Source organism: Lingula anatina, chromosome 8 (assembly GCF_051362555.1).
Source record: "Lingula anatina isolate TDL-2025a chromosome 8, LinAna3.0, whole genome shotgun sequence".
NCBI classification, from domain to species: domain Eukaryota; kingdom Metazoa; phylum Brachiopoda; class Lingulata; order Lingulida; family Lingulidae; genus Lingula; species Lingula anatina.
Window position 1 is genome coordinate 11,344,119 of NC_141774.1, and position 21,803 is coordinate 11,365,921.

The 21,803-nt window shown below is 38.8% G+C and overlaps 2 protein-coding genes across 4 annotated transcripts in view; one reads left to right on the forward strand and one right to left on the reverse strand.

The window, feature by feature from the left end:
• Positions 1-7,873, reverse strand: part of LOC106179040 (E3 ubiquitin-protein ligase UBR5) — a 37,489-nt gene extending 29,616 nt beyond the window's left edge. The window contains exons 1-12 of one of the 2 annotated variants that reach the window (XM_087019142.1): positions 7,686-7,873; positions 6,748-6,874; positions 6,435-6,508; positions 4,891-5,010; positions 3,468-3,666; positions 3,114-3,173; positions 2,775-2,868; positions 2,439-2,576; positions 1,825-2,048; positions 1,001-1,123; positions 607-717; positions 117-274 (exon numbers count right to left, since the gene is read on the reverse strand). In XM_087019142.1, the coding sequence (XP_086875268.1) occupies positions 117-274; positions 607-717; positions 1,001-1,123; positions 1,825-2,048; positions 2,439-2,576; positions 2,775-2,868; positions 3,114-3,173; positions 3,468-3,666; positions 4,891-5,010; positions 6,435-6,508; positions 6,748-6,874; positions 7,686-7,747 (1,490 nt within the window). In that variant the 5' untranslated portion in view covers positions 7,748-7,873. The remainder of the gene's footprint in view (positions 1-116; positions 275-606; positions 718-1,000; positions 1,124-1,824; positions 2,049-2,438; positions 2,577-2,774; positions 2,869-3,113; positions 3,174-3,467; positions 3,667-4,890; positions 5,011-6,434; positions 6,509-6,747; positions 6,875-7,685) is intronic. The other variant, XM_087019143.1, reaches the window with a different exon arrangement.
• Positions 7,874-8,026: 153 nt separating this feature from the next.
• Positions 8,027-10,864, forward strand: LOC106178995 (uncharacterized). Of its 2 annotated transcripts, none has more exons than XM_086994506.1 (2): positions 8,027-8,158; positions 8,804-10,864. In XM_086994506.1, exon 2 carries the CDS (start codon positions 8,870-8,872, stop codon positions 9,887-9,889), a length of 1,020 nt encoding a protein of 339 aa, XP_086850632.1. In that variant the 5' UTR covers positions 8,027-8,158; positions 8,804-8,869; the 3' UTR covers positions 9,890-10,864. The 2 variants fall into 2 exon arrangements, with proteins under 2 accessions (XP_086850632.1, XP_086850633.1); XM_086994507.1 differs by lacking the exon at positions 8,027-8,158 and adding an exon at positions 8,169-8,348.
• Positions 10,865-21,803: the final 10,939 nt, after the last annotated feature.

Consider the following 21,803-nt stretch of genomic DNA (forward strand, 5'->3'; position numbering starts at 1 on the left):
AGAAAAACTTATATCACTAAAACCAATATTACATTTTATCTAATATAAACAGCAGAATTACATTTTTCCAATCCTTACCCCTCCCACCCCTTGCAATAAATTCTGTTTCAACTCACCACCAATAGAGGGCCCCACTCTCCAGTCTGGCACACGTATACAGGGAGCAGGCGTGGAGCGATACAATTTTGTCTGAGGTGAATTCGGCAAAGCTCTGGGCAGCATGTTCCAACTTGGCTGCCACTATCCCCAGTGAATCATCAACAAATGTGGCCACCTGAGATACAGTGGTTGAAATCATTATACAGAATTACAACTTAATTTAGATTTTAAATCAAAATGCACAGTTAAAATACAAAAGTTGTGATAGCATTTTCTGCACAAAAACGTTTTGACATTCTGTAAGTCAATGCAATTATAAATTAATATAAATTACACAAAATGTATGCTTATCATACAAACCTAATGATAGCACAGTCTAAACAAAAATGTTTTAAAAATCTCTTTAAGTCTATCCAAAAATAAATAAATAAATAAATAAATAAATAAATAAATAAATAAATAAATAAATAAATAAATATTTTTAGCATTCTTGACTCTCATACTTACCTTCCCAGACTCTGTGAAGAGAGAGGCCCTCACACTACATGTTGCCAGTCCTATGATTTTCTCTGACACCAGTCCTAGCTGTGATGTCTTAGGGTGGTGGAGGTAAGGGCTCTGGAATTATAATAATAATAATAATATCATAATTTTATTAAATTAAATGTTTCCATTTGCAATTTACAGGTTCTTTACACTACACTGAATAAAATAACAAATCAAAATCAACTTGCAGCAGATTAGGACAGCCTAAGAAATGTGCTTCTAAGCTTTAATTTTTGTCAACACTTGTTTTAAATGCAAATGTATGGAATTGTATTCATTTCACTGGCATCTGTTAACGCTTTTTATGATTAAAACAAATGAATCAATGATAGTTTTGGTGATTTCTGAGCCTCACCTCAGCACAGTAGAAAGGCTCTATGTCCATCCACCTCCACTGGAACAGCTGACCTGTAGAGCTCAATGCCACCAGCTCACTGTGCATGCTGGCTATCTGGATAAACTTGGGGGTAGGCCCGTCCTGGAAGATACCAGAGACATCTACAGGTTATTTATACCATCTCATGTTTTGTTTCACTTTCACCGATTCCAGGAAAAAGAAATTAAATTAATTTTAAAAAACTGAAAAATTTTCCTCCACTTCCACTCTTTGTATATTTCCTGCTTTTAGTGAGGTTGCAAACCACGGGTTTTGCGGTATAGTGGACAATCATCACAACAGTTTTTTTAATTCTTTGGCATCCTTATAACCCCTTTAATAAATATATATCTGTTGGGTAACAAGAATGTATCACTGAGCATTTTGAGAAATCCATAATGGAAGCAGGGCGATATAATGCCAATTATTAATTATTTACTCAAAATGCAGAAGAATACACAATTTTTTCCCACCAGGTGTATATCATAAAGGCACTGAAGATATGAAAAACACTTAAAAACAACCATAATCCAGTGTTGATGAAACTGGACCCAGATGGTCCACTGAGACAGCTTGTACCAAGACAGACCAGCCCAAACAGACCAGGTCCCAGTTTCACAAAAAAACTTAAGTCAGTTCAGTGGCCTAGTTGACTAGGATTTCGATGAGAGTGCTGTTACACTGCTCCTGATAGGCTAAGTTGTGCCCAGGTGACCACGTAACCTTTGTAATTTAAGTTCTTAGCCAGGGAACCTGACGTTAGTTTTTTGTGAAACCAAGGCCAGAACCATGCCTGATCTTACCCTAACACTCCAGAACTGTAACTCCTCTCCAAAACACATGGGGTTCTGAGATGGGTTGGTCTTCTTTTTATTCAGTGGTTCGTTCCCCAGAAGGCCTTCCGTACGGTCGCGGTCCAGACTTCGTAGGGCGTTTTCATCACGGAGTGCGCTGTCTAGCCAACGCCGGTCTCGCAGTCGAAACATGGACTCGCGTTCTCTCTCCAGAGTGCTGTCTCTGTCAGTTGCTGTTGGTAGAAAACAGAAGCGGTTAAAGTGATGCAATTCAGACAGTGAGGCACATTTTGTTGTACGCACTCTATTTATGATCTCTAATTACAGAAGAGTTCCATCATGATCAAGAAAGGTTTTCTGCTTTCAAAGCGAGCACTAATACCCCATCATGGTATTACAACACACAGAGTTTCCAAAAAAAACTTTGGTCAAGTGGTGGGCCTTTTGTTCCACCAAGGTCTAATAATCTTATAACACAAAATAGTGGTCAGAAACTAACAACAAATATTCAAAATAAACCAGCCAAGTTCTAATTTTACCAGCTTTGATGAGAAGCCATTGCTGATATCACAGAATGTTAAAGGTTACTATTTGGTTATTTTTAATGCATTAAGTCTACTCACTGGTACCCCGCCCTCTGTTTGGACGTGACCTCAAGCTAGAGTAGCCAAACATGTCCTCGTTAAACATGGCGTCTGCGTCTATAATGTAACCAGGGTGGTCAGCATGGATGCCGGCATCAAGCAGCGATATCAGGTCATCTGGAACAAAACCAAAGATAACAACCAATCATTAACAGGGAACTGCATTTGGAAAATAGGCATGAAAGGTGAAACACAGCTTTTGAATATTACAGCACATCAAATCATCGATCATATTTCTTCCAGACACGAGAAAACTTCACTTTCTATGGACAGTACATCCAACTACCAGGTGAGACAGCAAAGATTCCCAGTTACCTTGCATATAGGAATCCTGGCTATCTTCATCATTCTCGTCACCTTCATCATCACGGCTCAGAAGATTGTTGACAGCCAAATTGACATCTAGATTCTAAAGAGACATTATGCCTTAAGGTTATAAACTGTGCAGCACAATGAATTAAACTTACATCTGGATTCTGATGGAACTGTATAACATTAGGCAACACACTGTGGATGTATTAAATTTTATAATAAAACAAAGAGTCAAGAAGGAACCTGGAGTAAAGATCACTATCGGTGAAAACCAAAGTGCATTTCAATAAAAGAACACCTTATAAAAAACAAAAGAAGCAATGTTCAGGACTGTAAACTTACTGTTCTCTGTAGTTCTCTGATAATTAAGTTTCTAGACTTTCCTTGCAGCACAACCTGGCACTGAATAGAAGAAAAGAAGCATTCATTTAGCTAGTTTAAGAATTTGACTTAAAAGAACATAACCTAATCAGAATAATACTAATTATATTTAGTTATTCCACTTATATATAAAAATTGCTTATATATAAAAATGCATGCTACCACATCTAGAGGAAATGCCACCTGTTAATTAACAATTAATCCCCAATGTGTCATTACCTGTGGAAAGATGAATTGAAAGAGCCTAGTGCATGCTATAACTACTATCTGAACCTCCCTGTCTTGGATCAAAGCGCCCTCTAGCAGTCACCTCACCTGGTTAATCAAGTCCTCTGGCACCACACTGGCCGGGACCAGTGGCCTTGACCCCACTATGACCCCTCCTCTGCCGCGCCCTGCTGCTCTCACCACACGGCCGTGGGGGCGTGGAGGGGCACGAGTCAGACTGCTCCCTGCCGCCTGTCCTGTGGTCCCCCGCGAGCTGGAGGGCGTGTTGTTCATGGCTCCCCAGCGTCTGAAAAAACATAATCTCTGTCAGTGATGGTGAAAATCACTTTTAAATGAGATCTTCTTATTCTGGGTCGAGTTTCTCAAAATTAAACAGAATCTTTGTCAATGACTTCTTATTCCGGGTTAAGTTTCACAAAAGAATTTTATTATAGAAGTCTTCTAAAAGTCAAAACCAAAATTTTCATTCTCCTCTGACCCAAGTTGGTGGCCCACCTAAATAACAACTGGGCCTCATGGTCAGGAAATGAGTTTTTAATGTGTTTGCCTTAATTGTTAATAATTACTGCATTTATTTGATTTACGTCTTACTGCTGTGCATTATACTATGTATATATGTCTCTTGTATGTAAGAATTCTTGTAAAGACTACTTAACAAACTTTTATTAATTTTAGACTTAAAATAAATTATTATTATTATTATTATTACTACTGAGAATAAATGAATTTTTAAGACCTAGACAGTTTATTGCTGACTAAATATACACATAAATCAACACTTTAAAGCTGGATAAAATGGCAAGATATCAAAGCTTCTGGGAAGACCATTCATTTATCTGAAATTCTTCAGCAATTGGCTTATCAAACAAACACAATGATTAAACATCCCAGCAAACATTTGACATGATCTAGTTTGAGGAGAACTATGGCTATAACTCCTGTATTTAACATAAGTTTTTCTTCCTGTTCACTCACTGACATATCAAAGACAATCAAAGACACAGGGACACACACACACCACAATATCAGAGTATTCTGAATGTGACACAAAGAAGTAGTCCACGACACATTATAAAATAGAATTGCAATGCACAGGGATAGTGCTTTTTTTTTTTTTTTTTTTTTTGCTTTTCAAAACTTTGGATCAAATCAAAATTATCAAATCAATCTGTGTAAATAAAAAATGTAAAGAGTACAAAAATAAAATTGATCAACAGAATTAAATACAAAAAAGGTTATTCAATAATCTCTAAGGCAAAGGAATTCCAATCCCATGAATAATTTTAATTCAATCCATAAGAAAGAACAGTAAATTCGCCCCTAACCTAAAACATGTGAAAAGACTACAATGCCAACACATTCATGATCAGTTTGAAGCCAGTCAGTCAGGCGTAAGACCCTGAAAGTGTAGGTATACATAATTATATAATATATATAAATATACATTTGCATACAGTAAGCAAAAAGAGTCAGAAGCTGTGGCCGGCATATGTAGAATAAATGCGCTCACCCAACTTCCTGTATGGCCACAGCACCTGCGGCATCAGAAACCAATAACAGCGCCTGAGCGTCAGCAAAACGAGTGCCGCCCCGCTGGCGCGCTACGCCTCCCTGTGCAGGATTGGTGGAGCTATGGGAGAGAAAATGGCTGCTTTAGTGACGTCCTAACTACCCTTAACTACTAAAGTACATAGTTTATCTATATGTATAGTTGTTTTGTCTTTTTTTTTTCTTCTCACATTTTTGATCTGTGATGCTCATTTCATTTTCTCACTTTTGGTCAACACAAAAAGGTTTTCAGTAACTTTGAAATAAATCAGATCATTTTTTTTTTTTTTGTCATTGTGGATATGGCTGCTTAAAGACAAACTGAGGCAAAGAAAATTTTTTTCAGCAAGAAGGTAAGGATCCCTCTACCAAGGTTCAATGGATTGTTTCTCAAATATAACTTATTTTGGCACTTATCAAATCCCAGGATTCTATTATTTTCAGAATTGACCTGTGACTTCGTCACCCTATCAGATAAAGTATAATTGTTCTTCCACCACCAGAAACCTTTTCTTTGGCAGAATCATTTTTTTTTTCTAGTTAGTAACTGTAGTGGACAGACAGTGGACAAATAGTGGACGAGACAACACAGACAGACAGGCATGCTTCCTAATACATTATACTGAAACATTCCAAATGTCATCACAGCCTTCAGTGTCAACCAGCCCCCCCCCTCCCTACAAACGTTAATATACACATGACCCCACCCCCCTTTTTTACCTCTGAACATTTATTGTGTGACAAAACTAATCAGCTGGGCTCCAGGAAAGTCCCCTCAAAATTGATTTCAATTCTTGGAATTTTGGAATTCTACTGAAAAAGCCAATTAGTTTGGAATGTTACTAAAACCAACACTACAGAAGCCTGGACCAGTTAAATCTTGAAAATGTGTCTACTTATCGGCACAAAGCTGTTTACACTTTGGGGCAAGGAGGACTCGTTGGTGTTAAACTAACAACAGAGACAGGTAGTAGTTACACAATTCTTGTCACTGCAATCAACGACTTTTATCAGCATTCAAATAAAAAAAAAAAAAATCCACCGAGAGACATCCTGGAGTTTAACCAAGTTTAACTAAAATTTTAATTAATGTATTAAACTGAAAATGAAATATCTGCATATGTAACAGTCCCAAAGCCATATTAACTTTGTCTTCATCTTGCAAAGCTACTTATCATTGTTTATTCAGACTGTTTGATAGAAAAAAGATTAAACCCCTATATAAGGACCTGTTTAATTTTTCAAATATACAGGCAGTCATGGCAGTCTGAACGTTATATGAGATCTATATTTAATGAGAAATGGTAAAAACCATCAAATCCAAGTGTAGGGACAAGTCTAGCAATGTCTTATATTCAGAGGAGGATAGGGCCCATTAATGCCGTGTACTTGTTAAAGCAGGCAAAATACCAGACATGAATCAGTAGCTACAATCTGAAGCTCCTTTTCTGAAAACATATCTCTGTAATTAGAAGCATGCCACTTAAAAGCTGACAGGATACATACGCTTTCTGGTCTGACTTGCTCAGGTCCAACCTTTCTGATAGGATACTGAATGGTAAACGACACACTCGGCCATCCTGAAACGATTAAATCTTATCATACACAACCGTCAATAGTGTGCGTCCAGCTTAACATCAACATATCCCAATGTACTGTAATGTAATTATGTCTTTTACTAGCCCATGCAAACAGTGAGAATCAACTTGCATAATTTTGTATGAGACAGCGTGTGTGTGTGTGTGTGTGTGTGTGTGTGTGTGTGTGTGTGTGTGAGAGAGAGAGTGAGTGAGTGGGGGAGAGAGGGAAAATATCTTACTTCCAGCAAGAAGGCCACATGACTTGGCCCCACGGCCACCTGTGTCACACGGCTGTTCCAGAGCGTGCTCAATGCAGGGGGGCTGTTGTAACCATGGTGACTGATCCTCTCAGCAACCTCTTTCAGTCTTAGAGAAAAAAGGAAAGGCAAAATGTTTGAGTGTTGGCAATCAAGTTTGTAGCAGAATATGGTATACCTTATGTTTCTACATTGTTGTCGAAAAAAAGATGAAACTAGACCTCAAAATTAATCCAGAAAATGCAGGCATCGAAATCTGAATTTATACCACTTGATGGATTCTACACACACATACACAAATTCATTTTAAATGAAACTATTGTAATTTTTTCTTGGTGAGAAAGCAATTGAAAACACTTTTTAGTTTCATTTTTTGAAAGTTTTTGTGGAGATGAGCCCCTAAAGCTTCATTCACAGACGGGGGGGGGGGGGGGGGGGGGGGCACATGTACACTACCCCACCATAAACAAAATAGCCTTATCATTTAGCAGTCTTTAATATTTAGGGAAATTGTCACATTGGTGATATAAAAATTTTGGTAGGACCAATAGATTTTTTGGGCAGCTGGTCAAAAGGACCAGTAAGGCTCCAGAGTTTTTGCCATGTCTGAAAGCTCAACCCATAGTAGTTATGCTACTGCTGGCTACTGGCATATAAAATTAATGACCGACCTTCAACTTCCCGTGTAGTGTACTTACTGTATTATTACTATTGTACATAATAAAACGTGGGACTGTTTTCAAACAAATCTTTCATGGGTTGAAGACCTATTCAAAGATTCAATAATACGTAGATGATGAAAGTCATGGGGGAAATCCCCCACAACTTTCTATTTCGTATAAAACACGCACCGACATTCTGATTCCATTGTGCAACCGACAGACAGACAGACGACCCATTTTTCGCCACTAAAAATTTACCTCTCGTTTAACTGCTCTTCCGTTCCCGGCAGAGGGTGAACTACGAAATGAATAGAACTCATAGCGTGGTTGTTTTTCGCCAACTTTCAGTTGATTATTGTGAGAAAATACAGTATAAATTACGTTTCTACTTTAACGTAACTTTACGGTCTGGTCGCCATTTTTCAACTTTTAGAGTCTTAGTTTCGTACTTGATAAAGATTTTGATTGGCTACAAACGAATGCAGAGGCTAACTACCATTATTACATTTAGTTTGGTATTTAAACTCATTTATTTGATACTGCAAATAACCATCTAACTGATCACAGTTTTATACAACATTTTTTTCACGAAGTCACGTTTATTTTCTTAGATTTTATGAATCCATTTCAATGCTACAACATGTTTCATTTCTCATTTACAAAATGCTGTTACGGAGGTCAAGGTCGACTAATGTATGTCAAGGACGACACACAGGGCGTACAATTTGGAAGTGAGTTGAGGGGGGAATCTGAGAGATTAACCTTTCTGGAGTTTCTGCTTTGAACTTAAATGATTTTGGGAGACTTGTTAAGATCCAGTTACGAGTTAGGAGGCAATTCTGCGTTTTGCAAATAAGTGCGGAGGCTCTGTGTTTATTTCAATTATTAAAACAGCATTAATGGGCTGCGATTGTTTATGAGGTACAGATAATTGAGTATAAAATACAAAATTAAATAGAACGCACCGATGAAATATACAAATAAAAAACCTTTAACATACGAACTACCCGGTATATATCTCATCCTAATATATATGATAAAATAGGCCCGCACCTGAGGGCACGCACGCACGTGCGTGGGTGTGATATTCACATAGAGAAAATACAGAAGCGATATATACTCTATTTGTCACATCAAGTATAATCGACAAAATTAAATGATAATGGTAACTATTAAGTTGTGGTGATGGTGCATTTAATGCTAAAGAAATTACCAGTACAAGTACTTTTACCTGTACATGTAACATTGAAAGTAAGAATTAAGGAAGGCCTAGCTTACATACCAATACAGTTTCATATCTTCCTTATTATATTGCTGCTGCTGCATTCTTATATATTTGCTTTCACCAATACTGTATGTATACTAATTTATTTCAGGTTTTGAATTTCTAAGAGAAACTATTGGTCACACACTCACCACCAGTTGCAACGAAGAATCCTGACATGAGGGTTGTGAAAGTGGCCACTGGAGACAACGAAGAGAATGCCTCAGGGGCGGTACTGTTGGAAGCACCAGTGCCTTGCCCTAAGCCAGAGGAGGCCTTGGTTAAGGTGCTCCGTGCAGGGATTTGTGCCACAGACCTGGAGATCCTCAAAGGTTACATGGGCTTCACGGGCGTCATAGGCCACGAGTTTGTAGGCGTGGTTGAAAGTGCGCCCCCTAGCAGTGGTTTCACAAAAGGGGCGAGGGTCTGCGGGGATATCAATATGGCGTGTCACTATGACGACTGCACAATTTGTGCTGACAGGGAGTCTGTGATGTGCCGTAACCACTGCCCTAACAGAGAGGTGCTGGGGATATTGAAGAAGGATGGGACGTACGCGGAATACCTCACCCTGCCAGTCTGCAATCTCCATAAGATACCAGACGAGATAACAGACCAGGAAGCTTGCTTTGTGGAGCCATTGGCTGCTGCCTGTAGAATAGTAGAGCAAGGTCTTATCAAGACAGGAGACACAGTGGCGGTCATTGGAGATGGGAAGCTGGGACTCCTCATTACAGAGGTGTTAGCAACACAGCAATGTTCACAGCTCGTCTTGTTTGGTCGCCATGACAATAAAATGAAGCTGGCACCACCTAGTGTGGAGAGGGTCAATGTGAGGGATTGTGCAGCTGAAGTGACCACACAGTTTTCTGAAAAATTTGATGTGGTGGTGGAAGCTTGTGGGCATCCGAGTGGGCTTGTCATGGCTGGGGACTTGGTGCGCCCTCTGGGGACAGTTGTACTGAAGACCACATGTGCTATGGATTCCGCAGGGTTTAATACTGCAACGTTTGTCATTAAAGAAGTGAAAATCATTGGCTCTCGCTGTGGACCATTCCAACCTGCTATCAGCCTGCTGGCAACTAAGAAAGTTGACGTCAACAAACTCGTCAGCAAAGTGTACCCCTTCCCTGAAGCCATACAGGCCATTCAACATGCAGGAACCAAGGGAACCTTAAAGATCCAGTTGGCAATGTAGTTATAGGGTTCTCCACCAAAACACACCCTGAGCTTCAGAGATAACTTGCCAAAACATGACTGAATCTGGGCTGTCTAGTTTGTAGAGCATAACTATTCTATAATCCAAGTGTACACATCCTTTATCAGTATCTCTGATGTGACATTAGAAATGAAGATTGGCTTGTGTTGATAGTATATGTTCTCATACATGTAGTTCATATCTAGTCAGTATGATAATAAGATCTATGGGTAATATTCTGGATGATGTTTAAAACAAGTCTCTCTTGCGAAATGCTCATGTATACTACTGGTCACTCCTATACAAAGTAGCACACATTGCATTGATATTGGACTCGGTATATAACAGCTAAAGTGCAATCCTCAAAACACGCAAACTGAATTTTTTCAGAATCTCTTGTGATTTGCTGGAAATGGTGGATTCTCAGGTGTCGGTGAAGGAATTTAGGGTTAAAACCAGGGGTGTCTGGAGAATATTAGAGAAGCCACAACAGTAATGGGCATACTAGGTGATATTTATTACAACTTGAGACCAAATCTCAGACTTCTCCGAGGACGTCCCTGCGCTCTCCAGGCCCTCATATACAGGAGTGCTTTCATGGCAACTGATGTGGAGCCAAATCACTACCTCAATCATTAATAAACATAGGGACCATTCCCAGACCCTATCGTGCTAACTGTGGATCGATCTATTTATAAGAGGATTTTTTGCTAAATTGCAATTGACTTAAGCAGCTTAGATGTCTGTCACGCCTACTGAAGCTGCTAGGGGATAATTAATTATCGTTTACCAGCTTCAGTAGGCATGCCATCAAATATATACTCACTGACATATATGAACGTATTCTTAGTATAGCAAGTAATGTTCTTGAATTATTTACATCGTAATGTCAAGAAAATTTAAATCTTTCTTGTTCACTTACGGATCTGTTATTCTGCTTGACGGTAAATGGTAAAAATAAAAAAGTATTTGTTCTGCTTCGTTTCGCTTTTTTATTGGGGGGTGGGGGGAGGGGGGGCTGCCTACAATGCCAACTGAGCCATGCACCCTCGGAGGGTCCCTCCCCTGTCCTATTTCCAGTGTTTTTGTACCAGCAGTGTGAACACTTAAAGAGCACACAGTTGCACACCTGTCTGGTCCGCCTTGTGCCATCGGAGACCAGTTACCACATCGCAGAGACCGCTGAGACGTGGACCTGGGTCACATATAATCTCAGCTTCAACCCACTAGATTCTTACCCACTACCAGGGCCGCAGTTATTATTATGCGGACATTTCTGCTGAGGCCTTGTACAGAGGTTAACGGCGAATTTAACCAGAGTTATATCTGTGAATATCTAGTGAAAAATCAATCTGTGGCTCTAGTAGAGGGAACTAGGCTATATCGGTGCATTTACGTTCGTGTAGCTGTGGCACTCGTTGCAGTGCTTGTCTGACAGTTTTTTTTAATTCAAAATGTCTTCCAATCAAATGGAAATGTGGAGAAAGTTATAACTGCAGTACCGTTGAGCAAAGATTTTTTGCGATAATATTAGCCTTCTAAAACTAAGCTGACGAACTGAGTTGCGTTTCACAAAAATACCTTTATGAGGAAACTTGGACTACGTTACTTTTAGTTTTGATTTACAAAAAAAAAAAAAAAACTTTTATCGTGGGCCAGTGATTTTGAAGGGCTCTGGTAATATTTGTGTTGTGTGTGTGTGAAACTGACCAATGTTACATGTATCTATGCAGTGACAAATTTCATTAGATCTTTCAAGTAAGACGCGTTATATAGTGTACAGGTATATTCTAATAATGATTTGACAATTAACAAGTCGTCTTCAGATAATATATCATTCGCCTACATCTTTCACAATTGGAACGCAATGCAGGTTCTGTTATATAATGTAGGCCTACTGAAACTAGTTCAACAATACCAGGGACTGATAAATTCGTAAATCTAACACTGAAACTTGGGCCGCATTCACAACAGACGATCCTCGGACTAACTAGTCCGCGAATCAAATATGGCCGCCCCTACATGAAAACAATGCCGCATAATCTCTTAATTATTGATCTCCCCGCCTACCACACGCGCCACCCATGCAGTAGGCCTACGTGTCTGAGATGTAATTGCTAAGCCTGTTGTGAATGTCGCCTTACTTTTAGCAACTGACCGAGGTCGCATGCAGTCTCAACCTGAGACCAAGTGAATTAAAGGTTTCAAGTTCGCTAAATTAAGTTCCAGTATCAGCTTTATTCATATTTATCATTCTTATTTTACTAGATGACTAACAACATTCGACATAATTACTGCGCACAATCTCGCTGAATTTAGTCCAGTTAGTAGACTGACAGGGATCTTCGTTTACAACGGACTCGTATAATCACCAGCGTTTTTGTATTCTACCCAACGCCAGGAGGGGGTGTTTTAGCCTGCTAATGTGATTGCATTCAGCGAATATCCATCCCCTTGGAGTTAGTGTAAGCTAGGTCGAAAAACCTCATTGTGAACGGTCTGAACGCTCCTGAAAGAAAGCAGTTGCAATGGCTTCCTGAGCACATTGCCTCGATCACGCTAGGAGTTTCAGTACTATTTCAGCTCTATTGTTCACATGACACATTGAACCCCATTTAATTGGTTCTACAACGAAGGAAGTTACGTCAAACCGTTATGTGTGTGCAGTGGTAAAGATAGAAAGGGAAATGGAAAGAGGTATCAAAATCAGGACAGCAATGGCGCACGTGTCTTGAACGCTCTGTAACAAAACCGTCACACACAGACTGTAATCTAAAGATTGTAATATAATCGATATGAAAACTGCTATGAGAGGAGAACAGTTTTTTTTTCACAAAAATAGCTTTTTTTCTTTTGAGGTACTTAATTCAAAGGCTAATATGCATACAAATACAACTTTGAGACAAGAAAATTTCGTTTCACAATAAATAACGTTTTTGCCTTTTTTGTTTTTGGGAATTTTAGTCCAAAGGCTATGATATAGGTACTGCTTTGAGGGAAGAACAATTCTTTTCTCAATAAGTAAAGGAAAACAAAGAGGTAGAGGCACGACAGTTCAGAATTAAACGGTTGACTAACGCAAGGCATTAGGCAGGGAAAATGCGGGGGTGGGGGTTACTATTTAAATCCAAACAGGTTATATTTACCGTTTGTGATTTATTCATTTGATCCTTTATGAAGGAAAGGCAAACAGCCCTTTTAATGTTTGGGGGGAAAGGAAAAGCCTAACACATTGTTATGACAAGGGCGGCTCCAGGATTATTTGAAGGGGGTTCCGCGGTTGCGAAGCCGACCCCCCCTCCCCTCACTTTCTTTGAAATTTGATTTGGCAATAAAAGGATTGAGAAGTACTGGGCTATTACTTGTTTTGGTGTTTGGACATGGCCCGAGATATCTACGTGTGTTAATTATGGCTCTATTCTGGTCCTCAATCAAATTCTGTACCTTGGTTCTAAATTGTTTGAGATGTTCTGTTCTGGTCCTACACCTGTGAATGTCCATCATGACGTGATCAAATGTGGCACCGAAACGTGCCCTTGGCTGGCTCTGTTATGGTCTCCAATATCTGAAGCTTAAAACCTTAAGAGGCTACCAAAAACGTGTGTCCACTGAATGTTAGAAAGAAATGAATTTTAATTATTTAAATTCGGTTTATATTTGCTATAATATTTTCTAATATATTTAAAGAACACAAATGTTTTACTGAGTGCCTAGCCTCTTGGATACAATTTAGAACTAAAGGACCGAATTTGACTCATTTATTTGTTTTCAATCGAGTTAATAAGCCCCTCCATAGATTTTGTTTTTCTTACGTCGCACTATAGATGTAATACAGGACGGACTCTATTACAGTATCTTATGGGTGGTATCAGCATGTCAATATAAGGCATATATATATTAACCGCTGGACTCAATATAACAATAACTCTTTGTAGTGAAAACCAATTGAAAGCAAATTTAGACGCAGAATATGGACATTTCCGTCGGTTCAAAAGAAGAACACAACGCGGCGAGATAAAGGTTTATGCCTGTAGAGGGAGGAGACACAAGACTGCAAATATCTGCCTGGCTTCGCTGGGAAAATATAAAAGACTACACGTTGAGGTCAATTATACCATAATACAGGTATGGAGAAATTGCTTCGATAAATTTTTGTCTCATTTAGGTCGTTAAGCTGAAATGTGTGTGTGTGTGTGTGAGAGGGGGGGGGGGTGCGCACTGTGCTTTTCCAGCCTTGCATATATTTCTAAGTACAGTCTGTATAATTTATAATATATTTCCTTGTGCTGAGACTTACAGAACCCGGTAATGACGTACCGTCACTTGACAAGACAAAGGTCCACGCTTTTCTGTGTTGTATGTTAGGTGTGAGCTGTTTCCCTATCACATCATTTCTCCCAGTTGTCAAAACCTCTTTCTCTGTCTGTGAACATGGAAATAGATGCCAGTGCCGTGAATCCGTGTTGTACTTGGCTGCGCAGTTTAATTCCCTCGATCCCCGAATTAATTTGTCTGCTTTGAGCTCAAACCCAGCATTCAGAGCAGTAACTCATTAGTAACAAGTTGCTTTTCTCACGTTGCGAAGCACTGTTTTTTTTTTTTTTTTTTTTTTGATGCGGAAATATCCACTTCACGACCAGTATATATATAACTTCCTGCGTAGTGAAGACTACGCCACAGCAAGCAGAAGCAATACAAAGAAGAAGAGAGTCAGAAGAAACTGTTTTCTGGTAGGTGTTTTTATTTTTTCACATTATCTCAATCTCCGCAGAACGTTAACGTTCTGATGTCTTTTGACTTTCTATGAGGTGAGTGGCGTAAGGGGATCGTATCTTACTCAAAGGCTTAGTTGCCACCTTATAGCTATAGGTCATATTGTGATTATACTGACATTTGAATGTCCAGACTTTTGAAGAAAACAGAAAAGTGAAAAAAGTTAAAGATAAATTCGCGATTGCTTTTTTTTTAAACTTCAGTGACAAAAGTGATAACTCTAGCTTTTTGTGTACAACATACAACGGTTTCCGATTCACGCCATGCTCAGCATAACATTTTAGGACAGCGTTTTTCTGGTTGGCAGTCTTCGCTAATCTCAACCACTATTTATTTCATTAGGCAGGTTCTTCGTTCTGAGCCCATTTTAATGTATTGTTATACACCATGGGGATGTTTATTTCATAGAGAACATACTTAAAACCGTGGGGTTAGCTAGATTCCGTGCATACCTCATGTAGCACGGCACGTATAGTCTTTGATTTTGAGTTTTACCACTCGACGGGCGCATTACCAATAAAACTATCGGATTACGTATGTCGATTCACCTCCGCGGGGACTCCCGCTGAATTCAATCAGATTAAAAGATTAACACGCCTCCTTCTGTTTCCTTTGTACTAATAAAAGGAAAAGCTATTTTTTGCATTCTACTCAATGCCGGGGCGTGTTAATTGCATTCTGAGAGAGAGAGACAGCCTGCGGAGTTGGATCGATCTACGTATAGACCGTTAGTTACATTGGGAATGAACCCCATTACGTAGCCAGTCACTGGCATTCATTTCATTAAGCAAAAGAAGACCTTCAATAGAAAGTCGAACTCTTTGAAAGCATCTTTAGGGCAAGTGTATTTGATGGCGAGAGAGGCGAAAGAGTATATCTATTGAGACAAGAATGAAGAATATTGTAGTGTAGGTTTAACAGTGTAGCAAGGATGACACGCAAACCTGTCACATATGCATCAAAACTAGATTAAAAAAAAGCGAAATGTATCAACAGTTTCTAACGAGGTTACCAACTTATTTCATCTCTTAAATACGCACGTTTAACAATTTCGAAATTTGTTTTATTCTCCCAAGGTCCAAAACTGCGACATTGACCACGACGTCATTAAGGTTAACAAGGGCACATAACTGAAATTCTCGCAGATTTACCATTTATAATCTTATTTTCCCAGTTGACTCGAACAATGTAGATTTATTATGTATAAAACATCTTCACCAGTTGCAGTGCGTCAGTACGCGCTTCGAAATATCAGACGCGACACCGCTCTTGCCTAGTACGCGGTGTGATGGTGATCGATGATTCTCAGCGGGGTTGGAAAGTACTGCATCTCATCTCAAAATGTCTACCGGGTATGATACTGTGAAATGCGTACTGACTCACACCTTGAAAACGGGTAGTGTGGTCCGATCTACCGGTGAATTCGGGATCATTCGGTGCCGAGTTTGGTAGTTGGGTAGGCCAGATAGTCAAAGGTGCTCACATGAGCAACAAAATGGTAACTCGGCTGGTGTTCGTTTCGAAAATAAAACGTTTGCCAACTTATAATGGAGGACCAATCTTTGGTTTAAATGACACTCAATTACAACATTTTATGCTTAATGTTTCAAAATTTGCTGACGGGAGGATCCCAAAACCCCAAACCGCGGAGGGGGGGGGGGGGCTTATTGACCCTTCCCCCCACGCCTGCCATAAAAAAGAAGCTTACCCTTAATTTGACCCTAGTTCCGCCCCTGCTGATGAAGTTTGCCATTGAAGGTTCCCTGGGTATCGAACACTGTCTGCCAGAATCACAAGTACAGATTGATATTTCACTACATATTCACAGATGTCTCTGTCTAATTCATGACACGATTCTCTGCTCGTGCTGAAAAAAAAAAGAAAAAAAAACATAATTCATCTGCGGCCCTGCAAACGGGTAGTGATCGCCTGCATTTTCTGTTCTCACACGAATCTTGTATCGAAGTCATTAAAAACACTCAGCTTATGTTTCAAAGTTGCAACAACAGTTTTCGAAAATATAAGTACGAAATTACGAAGTTACGAAAATATAAGTAACAATATTTTTGACAATAACAACCCTTTGGAAAATATCTGCACGTTTTAAATCCTTAGAATCATAAGACTGCGCTAAGGGGATATTACGAGACGCACGTTTATTTTACTGATATATTTTGACCTCAATATCGTATTTTTCTCAATGCTTGGTAATGAATATTTTGCAAATTACTTTCCAAGAAAATCCTGTTTTGCAGCGTGTCGTGTGCCTTGTCACGATATCGTCTAACTAATCATGAATGTAACTGAAATGAAGATTTTATTAATAAAAAAATTACAAAAACCTCAAACAACTTTAAATAATGACATGCTGCAAAAGACGTCACGATTTTTTTCCAATTTTTAAAGACGGGCGACACTGCGATAGTAGCCTCAAACTATTTATTGCGCCATTTAAAATAAACATTTTCTTAGACGTTAGACATCGTGCTCGCTTCCTGACAAGTTGCAAATTTTCTACTTAAGTAAAAATAAACAAGATCGATAGGAGAATATGACATGGTGCTGCGAGTAACGAAGGTTTAACATGTTGTCCATATATGTGTGTGTGTGTATGTGTGTGTGTCAGAACAGATAAATTTACTTGTAATTTTTTCAGTGATTTAAGTTGCTAGACGGGAGTAAGTCAAGTTCCACTTGGACAACCGCTCGCTTACTTTTAGTAATAATAAAATGCTAGATGGACCTATATATTGTGAATCAGTGATAATGAAAGCATGGCAGGAGCAGAAAAACTCGCTCAAAAACGAGTATATGTTTTTAAAACGAAGAAACTCTGTTGGTCTATGCCAGTCTTAGCCATACATGTGCTCAGTGAAATGTTTCTCATTTGTAGTGGAACGGGTAAACGATTCCCTGTAATATATTGATTCTAAGCCTGGTGTTTTTATCCATTGGCAAACTCCCAAGAAGATTGGCTTTGGAAACGGATTTGTCAGCGGGAGTGGAATCAAAATTATACCATTCGGGAGATTATTATAAGAGGATTGAAAATGGCGCGTCTCAGTAGGCGTATCACTGAGTAGGCGACAGAAATAGGCCTATACTGTGAATAGACATAAATGCTTGATTTGATAACTTTTTGCTGGAAATATATACTTTGGAAAACACAAAGCTGAAATGACGTTGGACTATGAGTTTGAAGGCAGAGTAACATTAGGTGATGTAGCTTTGAAAAAAAAAACGAAAATGAAAACAAAGTGGAATAACAAAAAATGTTCAATTTCAGTTTATTTTCTAGTCCTTATGTCCACTAGATTCATACATAAATTCTTATTGAAAAGTCAGTCAAACATGCGTGTATTTATGCTGCAGCTTCTATCTGGAACCCCAAGTGAACCATTGTCCAACATCAAGTATTGTACACAGATGTGCTGTAATATTCCCCCTTACTGATTTTTTTAATGTTGTGTGGTGTGTCGAACCACGAACGAGACTGTTTTATAACTAATTGGGTGTTGACTTATAGACGGCCAGCACCATGGGTGGGTGGGTGGGGGGGGGGGAGTGTGAACCTCTCATCCGAAAGTACGTTGACTTGGGACCTAATCCTGACATTTTCTCTCTTTTACAGTTTATTCAAAATAATATTTAATATTCAAGAAGTAATTCAGCGTATCTTCGTCCCAATCGTGGCCATCAAACATGGCCCAGATATTCAGCTATCAATGTTCCGATATAGAGAGTTAAGTTTTTATATCGGAACTGTGGTGTTGTGTTACTTTTCTCTCCGGGCATAACCCAAGTAGGGAATCATGTACCGAACCTTGATTCTTCAGTAGACGGATATATAAGAACCCTTAGAGTAGAATATACCCCGCGGTATCTTAAGGAACTCAGTACAACGAGTCATTAAGGCAATGTCACACCTGGCGTGCGTATAGCATGAACGTATGAGAAAAATTACCAGTAGGGAGACAAACGTTAGGGATTCGTAAGAATATCGCCATATACGCAGGCAAACGTTCATGTACGTTCGCACACCCGAAAAGAGATGGAATGTTTAGAGCTCGTACAAAAATTTCATGAGCAGCTTGTATCTTCATTTTCATACGTTGGAAACAGGGTGATTTTACACGCTCAAAGTTGTGGGTATAACACACGCTTGGTGGGTCAGAGCCGTTCGTTTGCGATATTTCGGCACCGGTATTTTACGTCGGTATCGTTCTTTTTTTTTTTTTTTTTTTTGTAGTAGGGGCAGATCTTATATGACACCAATTATTCAAAAGCTTGTAATGCCGCATGCAAATTTAAGGAGCTTATCACAATTATATCCAAGGCATCAATTTGATAGCAACGTAAACAGCTATTAATGTGCCTTAAATTGCCATAATAGGAAACCAGACATTACCGGCAACTGCATGCCAGTTATAAGTCTTCGTGAAGGCAAGTCAACATATTCTTTAAAATTCTGACAACTTTAAAATATACGCACATGTGCAGGGTTGGACTGCCCCTGAACTGGGGGTAACTTATGTGTAACAACCCTGTAATTTTAAGTTTTTTTTTTTTTTTTTGGGGGGGGGGGGGCGGAATTCTAAATCTCCAGTTGGATTGTATGTTAACACCCCACACCCGGGGCCTGATCCACAGCAGTACTATACCTTAAAAATCAGTTAAAACTTGAAGACCAAATTGTTTCTCCACTTTAACTGACACGATATTAATTAGTATTAGCTCTATTAAATTAAGTACAGCGCGTGTTTTATAACAGGAGGGGCGCGACTGACAACTTTAATTTTACTGAAGTAACTACTATAGATTTATTTTGAACTGAAATAGCTCGAATTTCAGATCGAAAAGTTAAGACGAATTGTGGAGTTTTATCCGTTTTGCGAAAACCGCCAATTGCAATGGCCTCTGCTCTGCAGGGTCGAGTTACTGGTTGTGACGTCACCCGTAGCGATTCTATGTGGTTTCATCCGCAAGCAGCCAAGACATTTTGTCAAAGGCAATCAACGTTATGCTATTTATTACTGACAGAGTTACGGAGATTACCGACCATCTCCAATGTCACATTGCAGTATTAAAGTACATTACACTCTGGGCTTATAAATGGCTTAGGGCTCATTCCCAATAGAAACTATCGGCCTAGCCTCTATTAGGGCGACAGCTTGATTTTTCACAAGATATTCACAGATATGTATTTGGATAAATAAACAGTCATTTGATCCTCTGCCACCTTGTGATGAAATCTAAAGGCTGATTACATGGCTGTTAATTGTTTGCATAACTGCTCAGGCACTGCCACTTAACAAGTCTCCTTGACAGCAATCAAGAAAGTTAATTGCTCTGATGTAAAAGAGAGGGAGGGCATGTTGTAACTATTCCCTAAATGTGACAAGCATCACCTAGCAAGCAGTGACGAGAAGGTTAAAATCATATTAAGCCCAGAAAATGAGAAAGAATTGCACGCTGTTGGTAAATACATCCAGAGGGCAATTTCGAAAAGAAATGAGCATCTGCCACACTGAAGTAGCCTCTTCCTGCTATATTATATGTACCATAAGCATGGCACATTAGATACATATAGCTATAATCCTATAAAAGTAAAATGTGTGTTCTCCCAGTGTATTGAACTATTTACAATTGTAATAAGTATTATTAAACACTGTATAAGAAGTAATCCATAGTGATATCTATCTATCTATTTATTTATTTATCTATTTGTAGTATAGAGGGCTAACAAATGTAACTGTCACATTTAATGCTCGAATAAATTATTATTATTATTATTATTATTATTATTATTATTATTATTATTATTTATCACTTGCTCTTTTGTGAATTGTAAAAACTTATTAAGATTGATTAACTATAAACTAAGTAAGCAAATACAAAACCATTACTTTGGACAGTCCAAAGTTAGACCTAGAACGTTGGTGGAAAGAAACAACTCCCTTATCGTCACACGATTGTGGACAAGTTGTTGTTGTGCTAGTGTATATATGAGTTGATGCTGAGTGCAAGAAGAGTATAGAAGTCTATTTCTACGCCATGTTAAGTGAGTCGCAATAGCCTTATGACTTAATTGATAGCCACATACAATAGCCTCGTATACAGGTTGACGGCTAATTGATAGAGGTGCCTACACAGGAAATATTAACATTTTATAATACTCCGCACATTAGTATCCATGGTTACCAGTCCCTCTCTCCATATAAAGATGTAGGTTTGTAATTTTATACGACAGGAAGACAATTAGGGTATATTCGTGCGTAGACACGACCAAACGTTTAGTGCGAACTGAAGCTCTTCATACACCACCGGTATGTAAGTATTGTTTTCTTATCAGAAATATTGGCGCTTTCTAATCGTGAACAGTGGGTGATTTATTTATTGTTATTATCATAAGTTATTGTCTTTTTATTATATTATTTGTTATCAGTTAATAGAGAGACTGCATGCTGCACATTTAGGCCATGGCTTGTAAAGTTAATTTTTCTCAAACAAAAGATGCAGAATGAACACTCATTTCAATTGTTATTTTTGCAGCTTTGAGGAAATCCAAAGTGGTATTGTTTTACCTGCCTGGTTCTGAATGTTTATAAAGTTTCATCAGTTGGTGAATGATAGGAGTAATGATATTCTTTTGTCACAAACTGTAAAAAAATTACTGACATGAGATAACGCGGAATAAATGCTGATTTGTGGCTGTTGTAACATTAGTAATTGACAGCCACGAGTGAATAAGTAGCGGGGAGAGTTTTGTAGAGGAACTTGAGTTGATTGACATGCTCTTATGATATTTGTACAACTGCGCGTAATGTGAACGGAGATAAGATTGCATGAAGTAGAAATAGAAATGAATAAAGCGGCGCGGGTAGCAACTGGATTGTAGTTAAATAAATAATGAGAAAGATTATAACTGAGTTGTATTTGCTACCTCGCGTATCAGCAAAAGATATAGTCAACAACTTCGTCACACTGTCAATCAACGAAACGCGCACTTGCCTCAGGGACATCTGTGCACAATTAGGTATTGATTTCTCATAAAAATATCGATTGCGATGATATATTTGGACAAAACGTTCCGCTTCGGCATATCTCTATCATTTTGGGTATTGGCCAACGCCCAGCAACC